A 25,704-nucleotide genomic window follows, 5' to 3' on the forward strand; every position below is an offset into this window, starting at 1 on the left:
AATTGAATCAAAGGTCACTAGTTAGGTTCAGGGCTATTTGGCTATTTAAGAAGGAGTTTTATCTTGGCAAGAGGGGATTTTAAAAGGGTCTCCATCACGCTGTAACAGAAAAAAAAAAATGACAGGAAATAAAACTCAGTTTTATGTCATACCAACCTTTTGATAAAAAAAATGCTTTCTATGTCCCTTTTTAAAATTTTGTGCATTTTACTTCCTACTATGTTTGAAAAGGGGAACTTTTGAGGACAAGGAAACCATGCTCAATTTGCTCATCATCCTGGGGGGAGTGGCCTTATGGGTCTCTGCCACGTTTAGCAATTTCTTTCCCTGCATCAATTTATCAGAATAGGTTTCCTAGCACAACAGTGACACTGCTTGCATTTCCCCAGCAAATTTATCAGCTCTTGTCATTATAAATCTGAATTTTGATATTTTTAGCTGGGCTGGGAAGAGAACAGTTCTCCTGAGACTCAATGTCAGGGCTGCTGTATGAATCAGCCCAGCCAGGGGATGAAGAGCTGCAATTTCAGCTATTGGGTTTTTTTCCTAGAGCAGGGATCACCTCTCTGGCTCTCTGCCAGAAAGTCTTTACAGGCTGCTCCAGCTTATGAGGCTGGAGTAGAGCTCCCTCTCTTTCCATTTGGCAATGTCATATACCACCCCACTGAACTGCCCCACAGACTTCTCCCTGACTGATGATCACTCAGGTGAAGAGGAAACCCTCTGAAGGGAAGATGAGGAGACCTCAAAGAGTGGATCCCCAAATTCAAAGTGTAGATGAAGTCCATGAAGCAAACATCCCTCTCCCGAGGGAGACGTCAGTCTCACATGCATTTCAATCTGGAACTCTTATTTTTGCAGCTATTTCCCCCAACTTTCTCAATGAACAGAGGAAGACAGGAACTACAACATTCTCACAAAATCCCTCCAACCTGACAAATGAGCAAAATATTACCGTGAAGTTAATAAGAGGATTAACTGTCACTGAATGCGATGTATAGCATTCACCTAATCACCATTATTTTCCATGACTCAGATTTGAGGCAGCTTCAATACAAGTTACTTTGGAAAGTGGTTTGCACACTATCCTTTCTTCTTATTTCTGTTTTTTTTTCTCAGTTATTAAAACACCATTCTGACCCTGGAGCGGCCAAAATGCCCAGGGCTGATAGAATGCAAGTTTGCAAATGCAATTAAAACGCACAGCCTGCTTTGCCTTCTCTGGAGTCATTTCCAACATGGAAGGCATATGCCATAAGGTTAGAAAACGTTGTGTAATTTAGGGTGCAGTTTACACAGGATCACAGGATGATGGGGATTATTCCCAGTTAATCAGAGAGAGCCGGTAGCCAAAACAAACAAACAACAACAAAAAAACCCAACTACTAAGAACATTAGAGAGGTTGACTCCAGCTTTGCTTTGCTTTTTCAGCAGTGAAGAAAGGTCACAAGGGGATACTTATTGAACTGTTCCAGCTGCCACTTGGTCAAACTAATTCTCACCAATTTATCTTACCAGTCTCTGGGAAGAAATGGCTGTAGAAACCTGTTTCCTTGTTAGCTAAATCTAGGAATCTTCCTTTTAGTTTTGTTCCTATACCCAACCTTAGGGTCTGAAAATGATGGGGTTTGCAGTCTCCTAAGGACTCCATGGGACCCAAGGTCTAAAGGCAATGCTATTAAAAGACATGGAAACTTAAAGATAACTTAAAGGAACTGCAATCACACTGAGAGGCATTTGTAACTCTTGGTTCTTTGTCTGTATTTTTCATTATGGCCACCTGTCTTCTAAATTCATTATCTTCCTTTCCCTTGTAGACTTCCTCTGTTCTTTCTAGAATTTTACTTGGAGTATCATGAAATTCCTCTAATGATTCACTATGACTCTTTACCTCCTGATTCCAAACCTTTATTCACTTACCAAACATTTGGTAAGGATCATGGCAGGGTGGTAATGGGCAAGGTGGAAAGATTTGGGTTGTAGTGAAGATAGAATAGCCAGGAATTGCTGATGGATAAGTTGAGGGTATGTTTGAGGATAAATGGGAATCACAGGTGACTTCCAGTTTTCTAGAGCAACTGAATGAAGAATGGAAAAGACTGGAGGAAAAAACATGAGGGTAAAAAAAAAAAAAAAAAAAAAAAAAACAAGAGTTACTATTTGTTTAGACTGTTAGGATACTCTAAGACAACCATGGTATTTTTTTTGAGGGGGCTGTGGGGGGATACAAGGGATTGAACTCAGGGGCACTCAATAACTGAGCCATATCCCCCTGCCCTATTTTGTACTTTATTTAGAGACAGGGTCTCCTTGAGTTGCTTAGTGCCTTGCTTTTGCTGAGGCTGGCTTTGAACTCACAATCCTCTCCTCCCAAGCTGCTGGGACTACAGGTATGCGCCACCACACTCAGCCATCTATGGTATTTTATGCACTTAAAAACACAAACCCATAAGCTTCATCAGACTGTCAAAAACTGCAAGGTACCAACAGAAGCCAGAGGCAAGAAAAGATGACTCAGAACCCAGAACTAAACTGCTTCAAAAATGAGAAATTAAGCAAATAAGAAGTGCTAATAAATGGAAAGGAACAACTAATGATGCTAATGATTTCAGAGGAAACACAGGAGAATGTGGGGCAGGAAATCCAAAGAGGTTCATGTTTCAAGGAGGAAGTGGTCAATTGTGGCAAAAATTTCTGCAAAGTCTCATGAAATGGAAATGTTGTAATTGATAATATGGAGGGAATGTGGCCCCTTTAATGATTTATTTCAATGGTAATGGAGAAAGCCAGATGGAAAGGGATGAAGAGTAAATGAGAGGTAAAGAAATAGAGATGAGCAACATAGAAACTGTTTCCAGAAGACTAGCCCAGAAGAGGCAAATGAAGTGGGTGATTGCTACAATGGGATATGGAGTTAAGGAAAGATTTTATTAACATGGAAAGTTACTTAGTATATCTAGGTTTCAGTTTCTTCATCTGTAAAATAGGTCTAATCATAGAAGTCAAGTCATGAATATATTCTTTGGTTGAAGAGAATAATGTATAGAAGATGCTAAGTGCAGTATCTAACACATAGTAAGTACTAAAAAATATTAGTTATTACCACCAGCTTTTACAGTACCTTATTTGGATCCACATTATGATACGTACCACATACTATTTTAGAAATTTTTAGTCTCTCTCTCTGCTTAATTGGAAAACAACAAAAAAAATCACTAATCACTTAATATTTTTTGTTAAATTAAACTGCCATTGAATTAAATTGGATCAAGAAAGAAGAAAAACATAGATAAAGCATTTCCCTAACAAAAAGAGTCCTGTGAATTCAAAAGGCAGGGTCAAGTCCTCTCAAGACTTTTGGTTCAGACCTGACCTTGTGGCGGGTCAGCCATGGAGAGCATACCCTGCTGGGGCAGGGGAGGGGGTGCAGAGAAACCTTTCTTATAGCATGAATCACCAAGCAGGCAGCCAAGTCACCTCTCATTTAGATATACGAATGTCATATTTTTTATTGACTCTCAGAAGAGTCTCTAATCAGAAAGATTCCAAACAGATTTCAGCCATCTCATTAGGACACAGGAAATAGGATAAAGAGGATAACCTCTGAAATCCTCCCTTAGTCATTGATCTTTGGGAAATTAGCCCTCTATGGTTTAGATCACTGTGCAGATTATAAACATGTCCAGTAAATATGACCTCCATCTAGATGTGCCCAGCAATTGCAATAGCATTTGGCAGCAGAGAAAAAGCCTGCCAAGATCCAAGCAGCTGTAGCAGGTGCTGTAAATCAATGCAGGATACTTATAGGGTTCCGTATTCCACTGGGGCTCAAAGCCTTCCAAGTAGATTATCTGCATAGATTTCAGGATGGCAAAGTGGCATTATGAACACACAACTCCCACATCCATTTCCTTTCCATTTACCTGAATGTCAGAGTTGTTGAGCAAGAAAACTACATTGTTCACAAGGAAAAGCTCTATAGCTAAAGTGGAAGACACATTTCAATAAAAACAGTGCTTAAAGACAATGAAAATGGTAACAAGAGGAAAAAAAAGATGCTTAGGTAAATAAGTAGAAATTATATTTCCTTTATATAAATTGTAATATACATATATGTCTGTCTTTCCTTATGTATGCACACACATTCCAGTTGGCCAAATATTTACTCCTTGATAAACATATCTAATATTTTTAAGTCAAAGAGACAAAGTATTCCAAGTATTCCTTAAGTGTTAGTTTTTATTTTGCAAATTATTTCATTAAATTGATCAGGATTAAGGTCATCAAGGTGTGTTCTGGTAGATGTGTTGTGCCAAATGCCAAGTGCCAATGTCTCGGCTGGCACTGAATCACGAGCCACCACACAGCTTTGTAGGTTCAAACAGCAATTCTTTATTCCTGATCTCACACCAGCCTCCACACACATTCAGGGGCAGTCTCAATCTGCCTGCACAATTCACCTACTCCACGAGGCTTTTTCCAAATCCCATTTGAATCTCAGGAGAACTCAATGGGAACAAGCAGCAGGAACACCCTAATCCCAGCAGCAATAATCTTCAACCTCAACTTCCCTAAAACCCATATTCTTAAACCGGGAAACGCCTTAAACCGGGAACACCCTAAACCCAAGGACTGGGATACTTCCTCAAACCTGCAGGATACTTCCTCAAACCTGGATCCACCCTTGATCACCTTGAGCAGGGTCATCTTTCTCAAACACACAAGCAAGGTCGCAGCAAATTTCCAAGGCAAGTCCATTTAACATGGGGTACACTGGCAAGGATTACGATGCGTCAATACCTACTTGGTAATGGCCCTCAGCAGTGTTGAATGAACCCAAACAACAGGTAGAGGTGAGCACGGTTCAACAAGACTGTAAAGATAGTGAACATAATCTTCCAACCCAGGGAATAATTACTTCTTCTCCATGATCTTTTCTAGATCCTGCAGTAAAGAATAATAATGAATGGAACAAAAACACAACAGAAATGAACATTATTTTCATTCTCTTGGAAGAGAAGTGCACAAAGTGTTGTTTGAATTTCACATAGAATTGCAGAAGCATTAGTTAGGCATCTCTTTATTCAACCTGCAGAGAAGCAGTGTGGCACGGAGCACTGTGGATGACCTATGAGGGTTCCTCCAAATCTCATGGATGAGAGAATGTAAAAGTTTTCAGAGGTGAGATGACTAGGTTATGAGAGTTGTAATTGAATCAGTGGGTTGACCACTGGATGGATTCATTTCCCTGTAGGCAGGCAAGGTGTGGCTAAAGGAAGTACATCCCTAGGGGTGTGTCTTTGGGGATTCTATATTTGTCCCTGTTGAGCAGAACTTTCTATCTGCTTCTGGTTGCCAAGACCTGATCTGCTTTCCTAGGCCAAGCCCTTCTGTCATGATGTTCTTCTGCATCACCTCAGGCCCACAGCCATGGAGTCGACCAACCAGACTAAACCTCTGAAGCCAGAAGCCAAAATAATCTTTTCTTCTTTTTCAAGTTGTTCTTGTCAGGTCTTTTATTCACAGCAACAAAAAACTGATTGAAATGTGGAAGAAATTACATTCACCAATTCTAAATCTAACTTTTACGAGTCTCTTATTCTTCTTCACTTAAATGGAGAAAATAATGTGTTGGGGGCTGTTATGTACATTTGGGGAGACTGTGCCACATACAAATAAATATGTCTTGCCTAAGGAACCAGTAGATCCTTAAATGCAGCCTGCAGCAGCTCTCAAGCCAGGGCTGCATCTTTTGGAGGGATGCCTTTTTGGAATCCTCATGACACACCCTGTGGGTTAGTGCTGTACCTCAAAATATCTGCCTCTCAGAGGTAATGCAATCACGAGGAGTAAGATTCATCACATCTTATCACTATGCCAAGTATATCAGAAGATATTCTCTAAATACAAGTGTGGTTCTTCTCAGTTTTTAAAATCTAGTCATTTTATTTTTCAATATTAGTTAGATAAAAATCATCCTTCAAAATCAGAGACAACTGATTTCTATCTTTTGGAAGAAAGATCATTGTTAACTCCTTATGTACACATGTATACACTATGTTGATTTCCCAAGAACAATCATAAAGACCCCGAATCTCTCTCTCCTCTTTGAACACTTCCCATCTAACACCAAGGTTATAAGTCACTAACAAATTATTGGAACTGGGGCGGGGGCATATACACTGTTACACGGAATTCTCCAACCTAGAAGATAATGGAAACTGCTAATAAAACTTGGATTTAATAAGGAGTAAATGGTGTCAGACAAACCTGCTGAATTGTTTAGATGATTACAAAGTGTGGTAGAAAAATCACACATTATAAATGCAGTCACTTGGATGTGAGAACAGGCCACTCAGAGAGGGAACTGAATGAAGAACTGGCCAAAAAACAAAAGGAATAAAATAATGGGCATCAAGTTGTGGGAGAACTCTAGAGAAATTCCACAGTGTCTGTATAAGACCTTCTCTTGTTTATTCATCTTTATTAATGATCTTCAGATCAAAGTAAACAGCATGCTAATGAAATCCACAGATGACAGTAAGCTAGGGAATGTTGCAAAACATTAGGAAGGACAGAGAAGTAATACAGATGGGCTGAGAGGAGTTACAGATCTTGGGCTCAAATTACAAAATGAGAGTTAGATTGGGAAAAGGCCAGCTTCTACACTAGGGGAAAATGAATGAAAATACAGATATATACAGGAAGGAAAAAAAAATAACCTGGAGAAGCGATCTTCTGAGGAGGACTTGTTGGAAGAGAAAGTTATTGCCATCCAGGTGAGTTTTCTGCAAAATTGCAGCCCTAGTGCAAGAACTACTTTGAATTATAGATGGAAAGACATTGCAGTGAAAAGAAGTGCAAGTGATTCTTTCTATTCAATTCTCAAGTGGTTGCACCTGGAATACTGCTTTCGGTCATAGGAGACTCTCTACCAGAAAATCTGGAACAAATTGAACGGGTAAGAGGAGAGAGATAAGTAACAGGAAGACTGTTATAACAGAAGATTAGAAAGCAAAGTATGGATGATTTGGCTAAAGGACTCAGAGGAAATCCCAGTGACTGTCTATAAACTCTGGAACTAAAGAAGAAGCTGTGATGGTAAAAATCGAAGCATCAAAATGTAAAAGAACACATGAAGTTAAAAAGAGAAGGCAGCTTGAATAATAGGGAAAAAAATCCAAGTACTTCACTAAGGAAACAGTATCATGAATTGTTCTGGGGAATCCAGAGGATCAAGTTCAAATATTACTTAGAGTAAGAAGCTTAGAATGATAAAGAGCATTTACTCTAAGGCAAAAGGGACCTCAGGGAATGTTATTTAATCCATCCCTCTGTCTCTGGACAGAAATACATCTAAATCATTTCTGATGAATTATAATGCACACTATTTCCAAAGAATTCAAGACAAGGAGTATGTTGGAAAAGAACTGGTACTACAGCAGTTTTGACAAGTTAACTCTCCACTTGACACATTTGGAAATCTAAATGGTGATTTGACTCCCAATCATTCTGTGACCTAAAACCACTCAACTAAACACTACATATAGCTGGTTCCCCATGGAAAGAATAAGATTCAAAATGCATAACCATGAATTTCTCTGTTGATTCATTAATTCACATACCGATAATTGAGTCTTTATATCACTTCATTAATCATTTAGTATAACATCATGACTTGCTCTCTGGGGAAAGGGTTAGAGTGCACCAGTTGTATCTACCTAAACAGGATCTGTCACACAAAACTGAAGTGAGTAAACACTTGTATTTCTTCTCTTTTCCTATTGACTAGTATAAGAATTATGTTAAGGGGCAGGGATGTGGCTCAAGCGGTAGTGTGTCCATCCGGCATGTGTGCGGCCCAGGTTCGATCCTCAGCACCACATACAAACAAAGATGTTGTGTCCACCAATAAATAAAAAATAAATATTAAAAAATTCTCTCTCTCTCTCTCCCTGTCTCACTCTCTCTTTAAAAAAAACAAAGAATTATGTTAGTACAGGTGTGAACATACTTTATATACAGAGATATGAAAATTGTGCTTCATATGTATAATAAGAATTGTAATGCATTCTGCTGTCATGTATTTAAAAAATAAAATCAATTAAAAAAAGAATTATGGTAGTACAAAGTCAGAATAAATAAGAGCCCTGGAATGGAGGGAGAGGTGGTAGGAGAGTCTATTCCACTTCCATCCTAACATGGAAAGTGAAGAGCTGGAACCAGAGGTCTGGTATTGAATCCCATCAGTGTTTCTTAGTATGTGTGTGCCTGCTGCAAACCACTCTTCTGTTTATCAGCCATTTAATTTGCAAAATGATGATCATAATGGTGTGTACCGCATATGATCCTTAACATAATTAAATGAGTGATACATAATAAAATGCTAAAACTGTGTGACTCACAGTATACACCCAGTACCACTGTCGTTTCCATTTTACAAAGTTTCTTTCTTTGTAAAGACAGACAAGAACTATCTAAGCCATTAGTTCTGTCTTCAAGGTTGTTCTTTGAACTCAGAGTTTCTGATTAGGGTAGAGACAAAAATAGCACATAGGAAAGAGAAAAAGTCAGTGCCACTCTTCATAGTGCTAATCCTATGTTCCAGGTAAGGTAAAAGGAAAAGTGAATGCTGATTACAATCAGTTGAGCTAGAACTGAAGAAAGGGTACCATTTTGTTGAACACATAATAGTCATAAAAAAGAGTGAAAATTGATATAAACAGCTTCTTCGGGGAATCTGAAGAAATGGAAATCAAGTTGTGAAGACAGTAAGGTAGGCTCAGTATGTGGACTAGGAGTGCCACACAACATGAAATCCTTATAGCTTCCCTGTGGATATCTTCTCATTAAGTCTGTGATACAATTGGACATTCCCTCACCTTGCATTCAACCAAATTAATTATATGGATTCATGGAATCAGTTACCTGTACAAATTGCTGCACTCTGTTTATCCACTGTATTAAGAACTTGAACACGGTAGCAAGTGTCCATCATCCCGCCACCCTCCCATTGCCCCTTTCTTCATTTCTTCACTAATCTTATTTCTCAATTTTTCACCCAAAACATCTCTAATTCATTATTTCAATTTAGTTGAGCTTAATAGTTCTTGCCTCTTTTACCTCTGCATTTTTGTCTATCCCTAAAATTTAAAATGCCTTTTGTTTTGAAACCTAAAAGATATCTTTTTCATTTTCCCTTTGAATACTATTAAATGTTTCATCATTTCTTAAAATTTCTCTAGGTGACAACCTGTTTCATCAAACCAACAGAGTAAAGTTCTCAGCATTTACATATATTTGTTTAAGCCTGTTCTATTTTTTTTTTTTAAATTCCAGAAAGGGAAAAAAAGTGAGTGGATAAACCAGAATGAAAGTCCATCTAGATGGGAACATACAGTGCTACTGAAAACAGGCAGATATAGAAGCTCATGGAAGCTCACCTAAAAGCCCTTCTATGTTGTCATTGAAAAAGTATTTGGAACCAATTGACCAAAGTGTTCTGAGAAGACCTTTTTACCTTTTTATTTTTAAAATTCCTTAAGCATGATTCTTAAATTTATCTTAAGTTATGTCACCCGTAAAATGTTTAACAAAAAAGGTTAAGTTTTAACGACTACATTTACTTGATGATAAAGACATTTTACACAAGATTGAAGTTCTTATGACAACTTGCAATACAACTTATATATATGCAAAAGTTACATTTACAACCATTCAGATCCCGGATTTAATGAGTGATTTGGCCTTTTTGTGTTTATTTGTAATTATCCAAAGCCTGAAAGGATCTTCTTAAAATACCTAATTATGTACTGTATATTATGGACACTCAGAATATACCAATGTTGGCTGTTGTAATCCTAAAATGCACTATTACTTAGGCCTTAAATTCAGAGCCTATTTAATTTAGCTATTCTTTAGGGCATTAGAATAAAATGAGTGAGTTTTATATTTTGAGAAATGTTTCGAGTAGAGCTTATGTAAATCAGACAGCTATTACAGAGTTTTACAAATCTGGCCACTTTGGGGGAAGGGTTACTTTATTTCTCCTAAAACAAGACAATGGAGGTTTAAATGCAGATTTGTGATGTTAACTGAGGAAAAAGGAAAAAAAAACTCAAAGGTTACTAGAAATTGTAGTGCTTGCAAAAGGGAATAGAAAGTTGAAAGCTTATACCTGGCTGGGTACCAGTTTTTGAGAAGCCTCTGAACTGTGAAATCATAAAATATTTTAAAATAAAAACTTTTGAAATATGTATGACTCTCTTTCTGGTTTTAGGCCACTAAAAACCCTTCTGGGTTTGGTTAAGCTTTTAGGACACTCTGGTTACTCAATTTAACAGATAAACATTTGTTGTTTACTACTACATGCCTAATATTTAAATATAAGCAACAAAATAAATTTTAAAAGATTCTTTGCCATTGCTTTTTGCCTTTTGTCTTTTGCCTGTGGGGGAAGAAATTTTACCATAATACTGTTTAAAAGCCATGAAAATCCTATTCATTTCTTTTGTTTTCTATCTTCTACTCTCCTTCTCCATTCCTTTTGCCATTTCTCATTACTGCTCCTTTACTTTTATGACCTGTGTGCTAATATCCTCTTCTTTCTTCAGCAAGGGCATATACTGAAGTTAAAGAGCAGAGGGAAGTGTTGAGCTGAAAACAACGTATTAGGAAGTATCCAGCAAAGCAACAGACCAAGGCTCTCATGGAACCTCACTGGGCAGTTCAACATAAGAGGAAAAAAAAAACACCTAGAACTCTGAATTCAACAAAAATTTTGTAGTCATTAAAAGATCAGGGATGCTTATAACCTAAAGGACCCCCAGAAAATGTTCCTCTCTGACTCCCAAGGGCCTCTACAGAGAGATGAGAGTCACAGATGACACTGGAGAGAGACCAACAAAGGTCAAACTCCTGTTTCTGTCATGTGACCCTCTCTGCCACATGGTCATTAATCCATGCCCTCTAGCCTCAGTTATTTTTATCTATCAGATTATAAATAATGAGAGCTACCTGATAAAGATTTTTGGATTCAATTTTGCAGGCATATGCTGAAGCCCACATGTGCCAGGTGCCATTAAGTGCTTAGTATATCAGTGAAAAAAAAATTAATAAAGGCCTCGGCCATCATGAAGCTTAACGTGTGTGTGTGTGTGTGTGTGTGTGTGTGTGTGTGTGTGAGAGAGAGAGAGAGAGAGAGAGAGAGAGAGAGAGAGAGTGTGTGTGTGTATAAAACAGCTCAGGTCTTGATGCATAAAGTTCACTAAATAATAGCTCTCAGCAAGTCTATAGATAACTTAGCTATAGAGATGAAATCTGGCTGCCCTTTCTTTTTCTGGATATAAAAACCAATTTTCATGATAATAAAATTAGTACTGTAAAAAAAGATATGCGTTTGTGTATGGAGAAAGAGTCAAGAAAATAAATGCCTATGCAATCATAACTCAGTATCTGCAAAGAATCGGTTTCAGGACTCTCCAAAGATACTAAAAGCCACAGATGCTCAAGTCCCTCATATAAAATGGTGTGGTATTTGCGTAGAGCCCATGCACATCCCTCCATATACTTTAAATAATCTCTAGATTATTTATATTACTACAATGTAAATATTATTGAATTGTTTTGAGAATCATGACATGGAAAACAGTCTGTACATGTTTAATTCAGACAATATTTTTCTTAATGTTTTCAATCTATACTTGGTTAAGTCTACAGATGCAGAACCCATAGATACATAAGGCCAAACATGTGTGGTTTGTGTGTGTGGGGAGAGTGTGGATGTGTGTGCAGACATACTATATACATACCTATAGAACATCTATGAATATTTGTAATAAAATTTTTTCCTTGTAAGCAAGGTGACATAAGGTACATGAAGATTAATAACACGTCTCTCTTTTGCAGCTTATTTAACATATATGTCAAAGAGGTTTATTAAACTAGGCACTGTGATGTATGCCTATAATCTCAGCAGCTGGAAATGGGGGCTGAGGCAGGAGGATCGCAAGTTCAAAGCTGAAAAAGAAAAAATATCAGGGACTTCAGCAATCTAGCAAGGCACAAAGCAATTCAGTGAGACCCTGTCTCTAAATAAAATACAAAAATGGGCTTAGGATATGGCTCAGTAGTTAAGTGTCCCCAAGTTCAATCCCTGGTATTATAAAAAAGAAAAAAAATAAGGTTTATTAAAATTCTAATTTCCCACACCAAGGTAATTAATTCTTAACTCATTAGATGCAGATACATACACACACAGATCTATAAAAAATGTTCATGTGAATGGGTTTCAGGTTGCAGCACACACAGTTTTCTTTGTAGTTCTGATCTCTTTGATACTTGATAAAACTTGTATGAGACATATTCTAGCTGTGAGCAGAGTTAGCTCTGTGCGACTGGACACTTGACTATATTCTTCCTGTCACAGCCACTTTCAGGCCCCCAATTCTGAGGCTGGTATTAAATAATTAAATTTAGGAATGTAAAAGTTTACCGTTTATTCTAAGTATACTTTAAATAGTAATAATTGATATTTACTTAAAATTGAAACTATATATGCATAGAAAATATAAAATCATTTTTATTAGTGTTTAGACCAATTTGTACCAATTCTAAATAATAAGACTCATTCTACTAAAGTATTTAATAATGTAAAGACTGTTTTCTTAGTTCTTAACATTTTCTGATTTTGTGATCTTAGACAATTCACATTATCTCTCTGGGCCTTAGTTTCCTTGTTTATTTTTCATTATTTTAAAAATTGCACTGATATATGCATATTATGGGGAAAAATGTGCTACTCTGATGCATGTATCTATTACATAACAATTGAATCAGGGTAACTAAGATATCTTTCACCTCAAACATTCATCATTTCTTTATGGTGCTGCCATTCAAAATTCCCTTTTCTATTCATTTTGAAATGCACATTAAATCATTGTTAACTATGGTCACCTCACTGTGTAATAGAACACCAGAACTGATTCTTCCCATCTAATTGTAACTGTATCCGTAAACTAATCTCTCCTCTCCCTTTACTCTCTCAACTTTTTGGTAACCATTGTTGTATCCTCTACTTCTATGAGAACAGCTTCTTAGATTTCCTTGATTTTTAAATGAAGATAATAATAATACTCCACATGGTCTTTATGGGGATCAAATAAATTAATATACATAAAGCATTATTATGAAAGATACAGAAATGTTAAATATTTTTAAGAAAAACACAAGCAGATTGTCATAAACAAGACGCAAAAATATTGAATGGTTGCAGAGAAGTTAGCATTTTCTACTGTTAAGCGAGTACTTCTTATCTAAAATCTAGATTTAAAATTTTACATACAATTTTATACAAAATCTAAATAACTTTCCAAACCACAAAAATATTTTGTAAATTCTTTGACTCAAACCAAAAGAAATAGAATTCAAAAAGCAAATTTATACATGAGAACATATTTTGTATTATGAAAAACAGTTACTTTCCAGAGTTTTGTAATGACAGTTTCTTTCCAGAGTTTACAGTTATGGAGTATGATACTACATTTAAACAAGTAATTCAGAGTTACACACACACACTCCCTCTAGCTACTTCAAAGCTAAGAAACTCCAGCATTTCAATTTTGAGATAAATGCAGATCTTGGTCCAGAAATGAGAGTCTAGCCATGTGCTCTCCACAGGTTTCTTTTACATAAGAAAATATATAATGTGAAAAATGAGGAATTTAAAGGAGCAAAATTTTTTAAAAAAAAGTTCTATAGAAAGTATCTTTTCAAGTAAGGACCAAAGAAAATACCTAATAAGTATCACTCCTAAAAGTTGTTTTAAAGCAATTCTCAGAAACACACATCCAAGGCAGGGATATTATAATTCTCCTAAGATCATTGAATAAGGTTATTTCAAAGGAAAAGCACAAGAATGATTCAACAAACTGCTTTGTTCTATAGTTCTATCATCCAAAATTGTCACTTTGCCTTTCAACAATATTGTCTGGTAGCTAGTTCTATAACTCTTGAAACTACTTCAGATCCTTGCCTAAATTTTGTGCTTCTGAGTCTTTCTTTAAGTAAAGCATCAAGTGGAAGATACTGAAAGTATCCAAGATCAAGAATTGCTCACAGTGGAATAAGTCAGTATTATTCACAAATTACCTTTGGCCCAAAGTTCAGGAACCTGAGATCTACAGCACCTGCTGTTATTGGTAAACTTTAATGAGCAAATAAAAATTAGTTACCTCAAGACTTCACTGGAAGCAAATAAAAATGGGTTCAAGAACACTTTCAGGTGTCTACTTCGGTCCATTATGCCTTCATGGGAAGGTGTAAATGCTGCATCTCTTTTGATGAATTGGTTACTGAAGCCCTCCTTGACTCAACAGACTGACAACTCTGGAAATTGCTTCCCAGTTTTCTGGGAGTTCTTTTACAGCAGTGCCACTTTGCAGGAAACATACAGAACTATTGAGAGTAATTACAGAGAGAATCTACACTTTCACTACAGCTACCGAGTAAGTGACAACAGTGAAGCCACCCTTAGACCTGACTGCCAGAATAGCGCCTTAAATCCACAGTGGGGGTAGACATAGCTACTCCTCCATAGTGACTTTCTGGAGTAAGACATTAAAAATCCTAGACACAAAAGAGTAAGTTTACTCTTCCACATGTTGGGGCACAGAGGCTACATTCTTTGTGTGTTTTTTAATGTTTTTATTTTTTCAGATAATATTTATAAAGTACATAATATATAACAGACACTAGTCAAAACACCTTGAGTCAATTATGTGATTTTTTCACAACCAAATAAAAAGGCTGACTCTTATCTATACTAGTAATAATGATCACAATCATTTCACAGTATAGGATATTGAGGCCCTAATGAGTTAAGTAGCTTGCCCAAGGTCACACAATTAGTATGGGAAGAGACTAAAATTCATATTATGGGATGTCTGTCATCAAGCCTGGACATTTGTGCCATGCACAGGCCTTCTTTTTTCAGTTCCTTTTTTTTCTTATGAGAGGTGGGGACATTCTTTTATAGAGTATCCTACCAGAAGGGAAGCATATGGAAGCAATCATCCAATTAAAAACAATCATTGCTTCTCCCTTTGACCTAAGGTTTAGGTGAGAGGTCAATATACTCAATATATTAGGAGAGAAAAAAACAATAGTAGCCCTCACCCTATCAGAGGAGGAGAGAGAGCTGTTTCTCACCATTCTCCAGGGAGGAAGTAGATGAGCAGGAGTCCTTTGGAAATATCCCCTATCTGAATCGAATCCAAACTCTAAAGCATTGAGCATTTATAAAAACCTTACCTAAGACAGAGAAATTATACAAATCCTGAGAAACATAGGCAGGAATCAACAATCAAATTCACCAGAAGGAAACCTGAGCCCATAACATCTGGAGAAGCAATCTAGTATTCAGATAGGGCATTCAAAGCAACGGAACGTTTGGAAAAGAGCAATTGCCACAAATGACTCTTCATTCATACAGTATGATTCAAATTTATCAAATTAGCCAGCAAGATGCCCTGGAAAAAGCCACGCTATCATGGCTGTATACTTAAGAAAACATAAATTTCAGTAAAGCTGAGGGAATTATAAAAGGTCACACAGCAAGTTGGCTCCAAAACAGATATCAATTTCTAAGTTGTTCTGCCTGAAAATGTCAGAATAACCTTATCACCTTAACTAACATTCACTATTCCCAGACGCTAAGGGTTTAGAATAGCTAGCTATTGATGCCTCCATGATGGCATCGTTTAGAAAACAACAATCACAAAACAATCACCCAAAGTGGTTCATAAGGCAAAGGAAAAAAAGCCACAGACATTTAGAATACTACGAATTACTTTGCTTAATGACTGTATCACACTTGGAATTCTTGGTAATGAAAAACTGTCTACTAGGTTCTAGAAACTGTACTGACTTGCTAGGTTTTCTAGGCCCCATTGTGGCTCACAGTTATTAGAATCAAAGGAATTTCTTTAATACCAGTTAATTAAGGAATGATCTTTTAAACATTTTGGCAATCAGCAAATTAAAAAAGTTCAACCTTTTCTTTGACTTTTAACTCTTTTACAAGTTAACTGAGGTTACTTCCCAATTTGGTGAGTAGTAATGACACTTCTTTTGATTATGAAATCAGGATACTCACATCCCTGATGATACTCAAGATCGGCCTGGTCACAGGCACCTACTGGCCAGAAATCTTCACCTGAACGCACTATTTCATTCCCCAGTCTATACATCTATCCTGCTGACCAGGAAAGCCATCAGCCTGTCAGATATAGAATGTTAAAGGCACACTGACAGCAAACAAGAAATGGGCAGATCCTAGAGGGATGCATTGCAGGGGAAGATGGAAATGATGAAATATGTAGTCTAAGGTCAAAAGAGGTTTTGGTTATAGGAGATGACTATCTCAGAAGGCCTGACAAGCCTATAAATAACAATGAGAAGATCAACAAATAGGAGTGGTGAAGGGATGATATGCCAAATAAGATATCTACACACATTTTACAAATAATAAGAAGGGAGCAAATGAAATATAGGAAAACAAAATTTAGGTGTGTTATCAAAAGTAGTGATGAGATAACAGGAAACTAAATGTCTTCTTTTGGCAATTTATGGCAAATTTCTTTGAAAATATTTTCTACATAGAACATTATTAATGATACAAAATAAATCCAACAATAAGGAAGTAGTTAAATACTTTAAGAGAACAGGTAGTATCGCAAATATATTTTATAAATGTATATAAATTTAATGTATAGATATATATAAATTTCTTATTTGGATATCTATCACACACAGCATTAAAATAGTGCTTACTCAGAGATTACAATAGTGGAAAATATGTGTAATTTAAATAAGTTTTTAAAGCAAAAATTTCCAAAGCCTATATTATGAATGAGTCTAATAATGTAGAAAAGTATAGAAAACACAAGTTGAAAATTTCAAAATTCTATCCAGGTTTACTGAAAGAACCACAGTTGCTTTTCTTGTTTTTCCATTTTTCCATTTTCGTATAACAAATATTGTTTCTGTTATGAAACATTAAGCTTTTTTAACTTTAAAAAAAAGACAGTTTCTGTAAGAAAATTCATAGTTCCATTTAAACCGAGGAATACAATCAACATTTGGTTTGGGGCTTGTGTTTTTCTTTATCTCCTAAGGTCCTAAGTCATCTACAACGATATCCTCTTAGTTTGTCTCAGTCCCAGAACCAAAGGTAAATGTTGGCTGAGCCGTCAATAGCACTTTGAAGTAGAAATTTTAAAATACCAGAAAAGGTCCCTGACTCACATATACCTCTTCAATAGAGCCAGAAATGTTATTTGGATTTTTTGTCACAAAACCAGATCCTGCAAACTCTGTAATGTACACACTCTTTGCTATGGGGATGTGATATTAAATAAGAGTTTTTATTATTTAGAGAGAATTTGTTTAATGAAATAATCATATTGAGGGACCAGGACTTTTGAAAATATGTTAGAAAAAGGAGTGTACATCTTAATTCTACAGTACTAAACACTCCAGAAGAAAGTGTGGAGTGGGGTATCACCAGATGAGAAAAGAGTATTCAGTGTACCTGGAAAATAGTCTGTATGCCCAAATACCAGGCCCCAGAAAGAAAGAATGGACACTTGTGGAGGCTGAAAAGAATAGTGAAGAGGTCCATGAGAAAACACCAAAGATGATAGTCTTCTTCTTGGTCTTTTCCACCAGGTTCTGGTCTTTTCTAACATTATTAATACTTAAAGGCTTTTACAGCTTGAAATAATGGCTTGACATACTATTAATACTCTCAATACTTGCAGAATGGTGGAGCTGAATAGGACCTTAGAGAACATTTTCTATCAAAATCTTTCATGGCACAGACTAGGGTATTGTTTTTCAGAGAAATCTTTCTAAAATGCAAATGAGACCACATCATTACAATGTTTAATATCCTTTAGTGGCAAGATTTCTGCTTCCAGCTATGCCAGAGTAGCTTATATCATATTAATACAACAAAAATAACTATAAATGTAGGGGGAAAATATTATCCAAAGGCATTTGGGAATGATTAAGACAGCTGCAACTTGACAGATCAGATTGAGATCCAGAAAGAAGGGATTTGCATTTGACTTCAGGCAATTGTCTGTTCATAAGTAGTATAGGGCAGAGAGAAGGTGAGCAGGAAGCAGCAGCTTGTAGTGTTCAGAGGTATCATGGAACTGAGAGACAAAAAACTGAATTTAGACCCATAAAAGAAAAGGATCTAGCCTTTCAACTGAGACTTGTGAAGGACCATGTCCTAGGAAAGAGGGTAAACTCAAAAAAAAGGAAGCTCTCACAAAGACTGAAATACTTTGAGTCATTTCAGTCTTTTTGGAGCAAACTCATCCTATTCTTACTTTTTAAAAATATTTATTTTTTTAGTTGTAGTTGGACACAATACCTTTATTTTATTACTTATTTTTATGTGGGGTTGAGAATCGAACTCAGGGCCTCACAATGCTAGGTGAGTGCACTACTGCTGAGCCACAACCCCGTCCCCTATTCTTACTTTAATTCCTTTCAGAAGAAGGGACAATCTTTTCTCAGATAATATGTCATCATCTAGAGCCTTTAAATTTTTTTTCAATACATAATATCTTATACCTAACCCAAAATTACTAAGCATACAAACACACAAGATCAAACGACCAAAATCCCAGAAAGAAAGATGCTAGATATAGAACTACCAGATAGCTTAAATCCAGCAGTTACACCTGGATTTTAAAATAAATAATTTTCATTAATGTGTTTAATAAAACTGATGACATAATGGAGAATTTCACTTGCTAATTGAAATCAATAAAAAAGAATAAAATAGAAAATTTAGACTGAGAAATTATATAACAGAAATTTAAAACTCAATAAATAGGCTTAGTATCAAATTGACACAGAATTAGTGAATAAGGAAAAAACTCAGGATAAAAATATTTGGATATAAGCACGGAGAAAAACTAGAAAAGAACATAAAGTGAAGGTATAAAGAAGTAGCATACAAGTGATTAGAATCCCAAAAGTAATATATAGAGAGGAGGGACTAGAGATCAAAAAATATTTGTATATATATATATATATATATATATATATATATATATATATATCAGCCAACTATTTTCAAATTCTGATAAATATATAAAACTATAAAATTAAGAAGCTCTACCAAATGTGAGTAGAATAAATGTATTGTACACCAATAACTACATCAGATTTAGATAATTTAAAAATCTAGTTTAAAAGTCTAATTATTGTTACAATAATAGCAAATTAGGTTTCAAAGCATTATTTTCCACCAGAAAGACATAAATGTTCCTAATGTTTATAGACCTTCCAACATAGCTTTAAATTACATAAATATAGCCATTTTCCCTTGTTCAGTACACACTTGCCTCTTCCCAGAAGCTTTCCTGGATGCTGAAAGATCAGGTTCCACTTTCCTCGTATATGTTTCCTAAGGTGTATGCTAGTTCTCATCTCATTAATTTTTGTGACCTGTTTTCCCCCGTTCCTACTAAGCTATCAGTTTTCTTAAGCTTAATGAAATTAAGCTATAAGCTCTCTTAAGCTAAAGGCAAAATAGCTGCTCGTTCACCATCATATCATTCAAAAACTGATGAATGTTGAGCTATTAAGTGATTTGTCCAAAATCTCCTAGATAGTTATTGGCAATCAACTAGAACTTGGACTTTCTACTCCTACCTCATCCAGTTAGCTACTTGCCTAACAGCACACTTTCTGGTCACTCCCCTCTTTGTTGTTCTAGCTCAGCATTTCCACATATAGATCAAAGCCACAATCATAAAGGTAAACCCAGAAGAAGCCTTAATTTTTATTCTATCAAGGGCAGTGACCTATCAATAATTGAATGGCATTTATTTTACCATAGTGTAAAATCCTTTGGGGGGCGGGAAAGGAAAGGAAAAATCACTTAACCCACAACCCATGGAGGAGGAATTCATGGAAGGGGTGTCCCTCTGATATTTTCTATGCATCTTTTCTTAACTCCACATTTAGTAAATCATGTTGGGTGCCTGAAAATAACCATGGTGGAAGGATTCATTAGAAACCAAGAAGTTTCTCTTTTAGGGTTTCTCTTTTTAACTCTGGCTGTGACCCATACTTATCTCCCATACCATGTTCATTCAGATTTCCCGATGCTATCACAGCTCATGCTATTGCCTCTGCTTAGCTACCAGCACAGCCATCATAATCACAAGGCAACCACAGGGTGAATATAAATAAATATCCTGGATGCAAACCTCCTATCCCCACTTTGCCAAGTTTACATGCTCCTGATTTAGGTAGAGTTTGTCAAGAGGTCATCAGAATTCTTTTTAAAATCAACACTGAACTTCCGGGGCCTGTTTCAGTGGAAATATTCTAAAATAAGATTGCTGCTTGAATCACTTAGGAAATGGCAAGTGATCATGATGTGTATTCAGGGAAATATCAACTAAAAGGGAAATTTCTTTTCCTGCATAGAATAAAAAAAATAAAAACCAAGAAAATTAGTGAGGTCTCAAAGAGAAGGGGCCATGCATATTATAGGCCACTTTAATTCTTAGTTCAGGGTTTAGATGAGATGGGAATTGACCTATCAAAATCTCCATAATTGCAAGCAATACCAGGAAATAAAATTCCAAGTGTTCACCAATCATATTTTAGTGCTGAACATTCCATGCAGACAGCTGTTAATGATGCCAAATATAGTTTTCACAGCATGCAAAATGAACTAATGACCAAGTCTACATTTTATATTTTAGGGAGGTTCTTTTGTTGCTATAATTAATCTGAAATTCTGCAGAGATCACAGTCTGCTGATTCAAATAGAGGTCACAGAGAAGGACTGGCTCTGACATGGTCTTACTGATGCCCCAAGTCAAATAATCAAGAAGTACACATCTGTGTGTGTGTGTATGTGTGTGTGTGTGTGTGTGTCTGTGTGTATGTGTCTGTGTGTGTACGTGTACATATATGCTCAAGCAATCTCTATCTCTTGAGGTTTTACCACATTGCCTGTATGTGAAGAAGAACCCCCTTGATATCATATAGGGTGGGTGGGTGAAGACTCAGCTGGAATGCTTAAGGGAACTGGCACCAGTCACCCAGGCAGTATAGCTGTGGACACAGCTGCCCATCTGTGTCCTTCTGCCAACAGACATTATAAGCTGGATGGATTTGATTTGTTATCCTTTATATTCTGGTGACTTTCAGGGAATAGTGAGATTTGCACTTAAATTAGATATGTCTCCAAACTTGGAGAATTGTTGTACTTCACATATGTCAGGAAAGCATTATTTAGTAGTGGGGCATTAGAAAACATTACTGCATGCCTTGGTGGGCAAGTCTTATACATTATAATTTTATACCAGAAAATTCCACATTATTGGATTCTCTGTTAACACTCTAAAAATAATTTTGTAAATTTAGTAAGATCAAAATGTCATCTACTTTTACTAAGTATAGAAACCTGAGAGGAATTTTTAAAATATGGTGGGAAGAATGCTTTCAGGAATAAGCTTTTTATGTCTGTCTATACCTCCTATTCTTTTTTTTTTTTGAATGGCAAGTAATTGAGAACTTACTGCTTACTGAACACTGTAACAACTCATTTTTACCTGTATTTTTTAGAATATTCTCATAACAACCTTCAGAGATAATGTACATTATTTTACAGATGAAAAACAGGAAAAATTACCCAGATCACAAAAATAATGAGCAGGGGAGTCTGGATTTCAAACTAGTCAAGACAGATACTATGGCACATTATCTATAGTCCCAGCTACTTGGGAGGTTGAGGCAGGAGGATCATTTGAACTCACAAGATTGAGACCAGGCTAGGCAACATAGAGAGACCCTACAAAAGAAAAAAAAAAGAAAAAAGAAAAAAGAACCCAGGCAGTCTATCACCAGAGTCTGGGATTATAGCCATGTTAGCATAAGGCTTCCTAGGACCCAGATGGGCCCTGAGCGAGTCTGAAAAACCATTTGGAGTTACTCAGACAAACCAGGTTACATCAGAGTCACATCACAATTTTTGGCAACAGAGCAATGCCAGACAACTCCATGTGTTTTGGATTTTGGTACTACTGAATGAAAGATACCATACGTGCATTAATAATGAATATTTATGGCTACAAAAAACCTATCAGGATATTCCTTGTGAATTAAAATATTGGGGCTTAAAATAGTTGTCATTATTTAGAACATATTCATACATCATATTTTTAAAGCACAAATGTAGTTTCAATTGTTGACAAATTTTTGAAATATTTACATACTTTGAATAGTGCTGTTAGTAGGGCAGGTGTCACAGTACTAATATACGCTAAGTAAAATGAAAGCAAAATAGCAGACCAAGTGGGTAAAATTGTGCATTTGGCTTTATATATATATATTTATATATTATATAAATATTTATATAGAAATATTTGTATTTATATATATTTATATAGAAATATTTATATAAATAGTTAATATTTATATAGAAATCCTTAATTTCAAATTTAATGTTTTTTTTTATTCTCTGCCCCCTAGCTTGTATAATACTGCTTTTGAGACCTTTACCTACCCTACCTTGTATTTCATGGATTCGTTCACTTGTCTTGTTTCTTCCATATAAGATTTTTGAGAATAAGAACTATTATCTTTAGAATCCTACCCTGTGAAGTGTGCAGCCTCTGCCTTGTGCTATGAAGATGCTCAGTGTTGTCCAAACACATGCTAAAGTGGTGAAGCAGGTTAGCACCAAATCACATATGTGTCATTTGAAATATTTTGCTATTATTAAGTGGATGCTTATTTAATATGTCACATTTAAAGTTGTTGCCTTAAAATTTATTTGAAATCAGATTTCCTATAAATACATAGATTATAGCTATTACAGAATACGCAAACACATGCACTTTTTCAAAATACAGAAGCTGTACTGAATATAGTTGACTTCTTTTGGATCTAATACTTCAATGACAAAGTGACAAAAAATTTAAAAGATTGCCAACTAAGAATAACAACACCTGCCTTCTTTATTAGATTCCTTATTGGTTGACTGCTGTATCTAGTTTATGTTAATTAAGATAAGCTGTGTGTAATGTATATATACCCCTCCTGTCCTACAATAAACGGCTCCCACTCCTGCTGTATCAATGTACACAAGTTGCTTGTCACCCTCCCCCCCCCCCCCGGGTTATTTTGCTGTAGCCGGACTGCGGCATTTTGGTAGGAAAAAATCAACCATTTAAAATGCTTATTTAAAAGATCTTTACTATTTAATGTGTTCCTGGAAAACAATAACATTTTAAAATGGAAAAGGATACTAAAGCAAGGTCAAAACCTATAATCATAGAAACATTATATTATATAGATATAGATAAATAAATACATAGATAGAGTGTAAACTGGTAAAATGAGATGCTCAACAGTATAAACTACTCTGTTATCATGTCATTGGTACTAATGAACTTTTTGGATCAGAGATCTACGAAACAGCTTGTAAGGGATACAAAATAAGCATATGTTTACAGAAATAAATTCTGTACTTTTTATAACTACCTTGTAATATTGCAGGTGTACAATTATGAAATATCCAATTTAAACTAAATTGGTTCATGACTATCAATATTTGGACTCTCTGTAATTATTTTGGCACTGCTGATCCCAGTGCTGTTTGAGACATAACTCTCAGTTTCTATCTGTTCTTTCAGAGGAGTAATATGGTCAGTGAGGAAAAGGTAAGCTGACAGAGCTCAGTGTGATGGGGATGTTTTAAAACAATAACTTATACAAGGTCCCCCAAGGAATTAATGTAGAGATGAATGTACCAGAGCTGACATGAGGATGAAAACAATATTTTATATAGTTCTGTCAGCAAACTATGTGCCTGCCATCATAATTTATGGTCTTAGCTATTTTGTCCTTAGCAGAAATAACTATATGCAATGTAAGCAATTATTTGGACATTGAGCAGTATTTTGAGTAGAAGTGTTTTTAATTAAAATTAACTAAAAACAGAGTTTTTGAATCACTAGTCTCCTGATGAATGGCAGATATTATAATAACTTTAAATATCTAATACTCTCAATTTCTAAGTGACTTTAAGCTATTTCATAAAAGGAACAATCTGAATAGAATTAATGACTTAGAAATTTAATAAATTATGAAAAATGGTCTAAACAAATTATTTTTATATCATTAATATGAAACTGAAAATTGTGGGAAATTTTTTATAATTTCTACCATATGATGATTTTTGAAAGAAGCAAATTAATACCAAAAAGAAAAGAAACTATCATCAGCCAAGCAACCAAACAGATTGTATTATGCTAAAATCTGACCATACTAATTCTTTCAGGTTTTAGACAAAATAACTGAATTGCAATTGAAAGTAAAGAAATAAAGCTCTGAGACTGATTCTTCAAAATCTTGAAAATCAAAGAAATAATGCAAAGCAGTATTATTAAAGAAAATGATAAATATATAAAAATAAGTTGGTTTATTTTAAAATGAGTAATTTTATTCATTTACTGCTTTCATAAAAGTAAACTCAACACAATGTATAGGTCCCTTAAAATCTCTAAGTTAAATCAAATCCTCAGAAATTTACCATTTCACATTTACCACACCATTAGGTGATCTACAGTGGATTGAAAGTCTAACCACAATAAAGTCTAGACATCTCATTGCTGGCATTAGGCATCTTGCTACATCTAGTAAAGTCCAAAAATTAAATCTCAGACAGCAATCAGCTTCAAAACACTGATCAGAAACGTGATGGACATCATTATCCAAAGTACATATATGAAGACACGAATTATAAAAAATTGTACTGCATATATGTAATAAGAATTATAATGCATTCCACTCTCATTTATTTAAAAAAAATCAATAAAAAATAAGAAACTAAAAAAAAGAAAATTCCTTTACTTGGAAATTTCAAGTTTTTTAAGTGAGAATTAAAAAAGCAACACAAGACTTCAAAGAACAAAACCTGTGCAGAAGTACAAGAGAAGAGATGATATATAATACTACTGAGTGTTTACTGGAGTTTTGCATAATATAGAAAAGTTAATCAAGGCTAAAAAAAAAGAAGTCTTAAGAGTTCTGTATCCATGTAGCTCAATGTATCATGAGGAAGAAAACCTCCATTTTCAGGAAGGATATACCTTATTTAAAAATAAGATGCTTCTTCTGGGGAGAGAAACATCAGGAAGAAAGCGGTCATACCCCATTTGGACAAATAGAGAAGTGCTTAGAAATGGGATGAGAGATGCATTAGCCAGAATTTCAGTTAGTGGGTCACTATGATATACTACTGGATTTTGGCTTTTTTTTTCCTTTGCATTCAACCTTTGCTATGTTCTGGAAAAGACAAGGCATAATAAGTATGGTGGATGCCTTCTTTGTTCTTTCAGGCTGGTGTTTGGCCCCACTGTTCCCAAACCAACACTAAACATACTCTTGTCTATCTACTTACTGTATTCTATTTGTATGTATGTTTTCTTCAGTAAGATATTAGGCTCTTGAGAACAGATACCATGTCTTCATCTTCCTTGTTCTGTGGGTGACCTATTTTCTGGATAGATATGATGGATAGGAAGTAAATAAGCAATCAGGGAAATTGGGCAAACTTGAGTTAACTCAACAGTTTCCTCATTTGCAAGACAGGGATA

At 35.5% G+C, this 25,704-nt stretch overlaps 1 protein-coding gene across 1 annotated transcript in view; it reads right to left on the reverse strand.

The window, feature by feature from the left end:
• Window positions 1-8,996, reverse strand: part of LOC144253383 (potassium-transporting ATPase alpha chain 2-like) — a 48,506-nt gene extending 39,510 nt beyond the window's left edge. Inside the window, 2 exon segments of the mRNA XM_077795485.1 lie at window positions 3,925-3,983; window positions 8,930-8,996. Coding sequence (XP_077651611.1) covers window positions 3,925-3,983; window positions 8,930-8,996 — 126 coding nt within the window.
• Between the last annotated feature and the right edge of the window lie 16,708 nt (window positions 8,997-25,704).

Source organism: Urocitellus parryii, chromosome 2 (assembly GCF_045843805.1).
Source record: "Urocitellus parryii isolate mUroPar1 chromosome 2, mUroPar1.hap1, whole genome shotgun sequence".
In the NCBI taxonomy this organism is placed as follows: domain Eukaryota; kingdom Metazoa; phylum Chordata; class Mammalia; order Rodentia; family Sciuridae; genus Urocitellus; species Urocitellus parryii.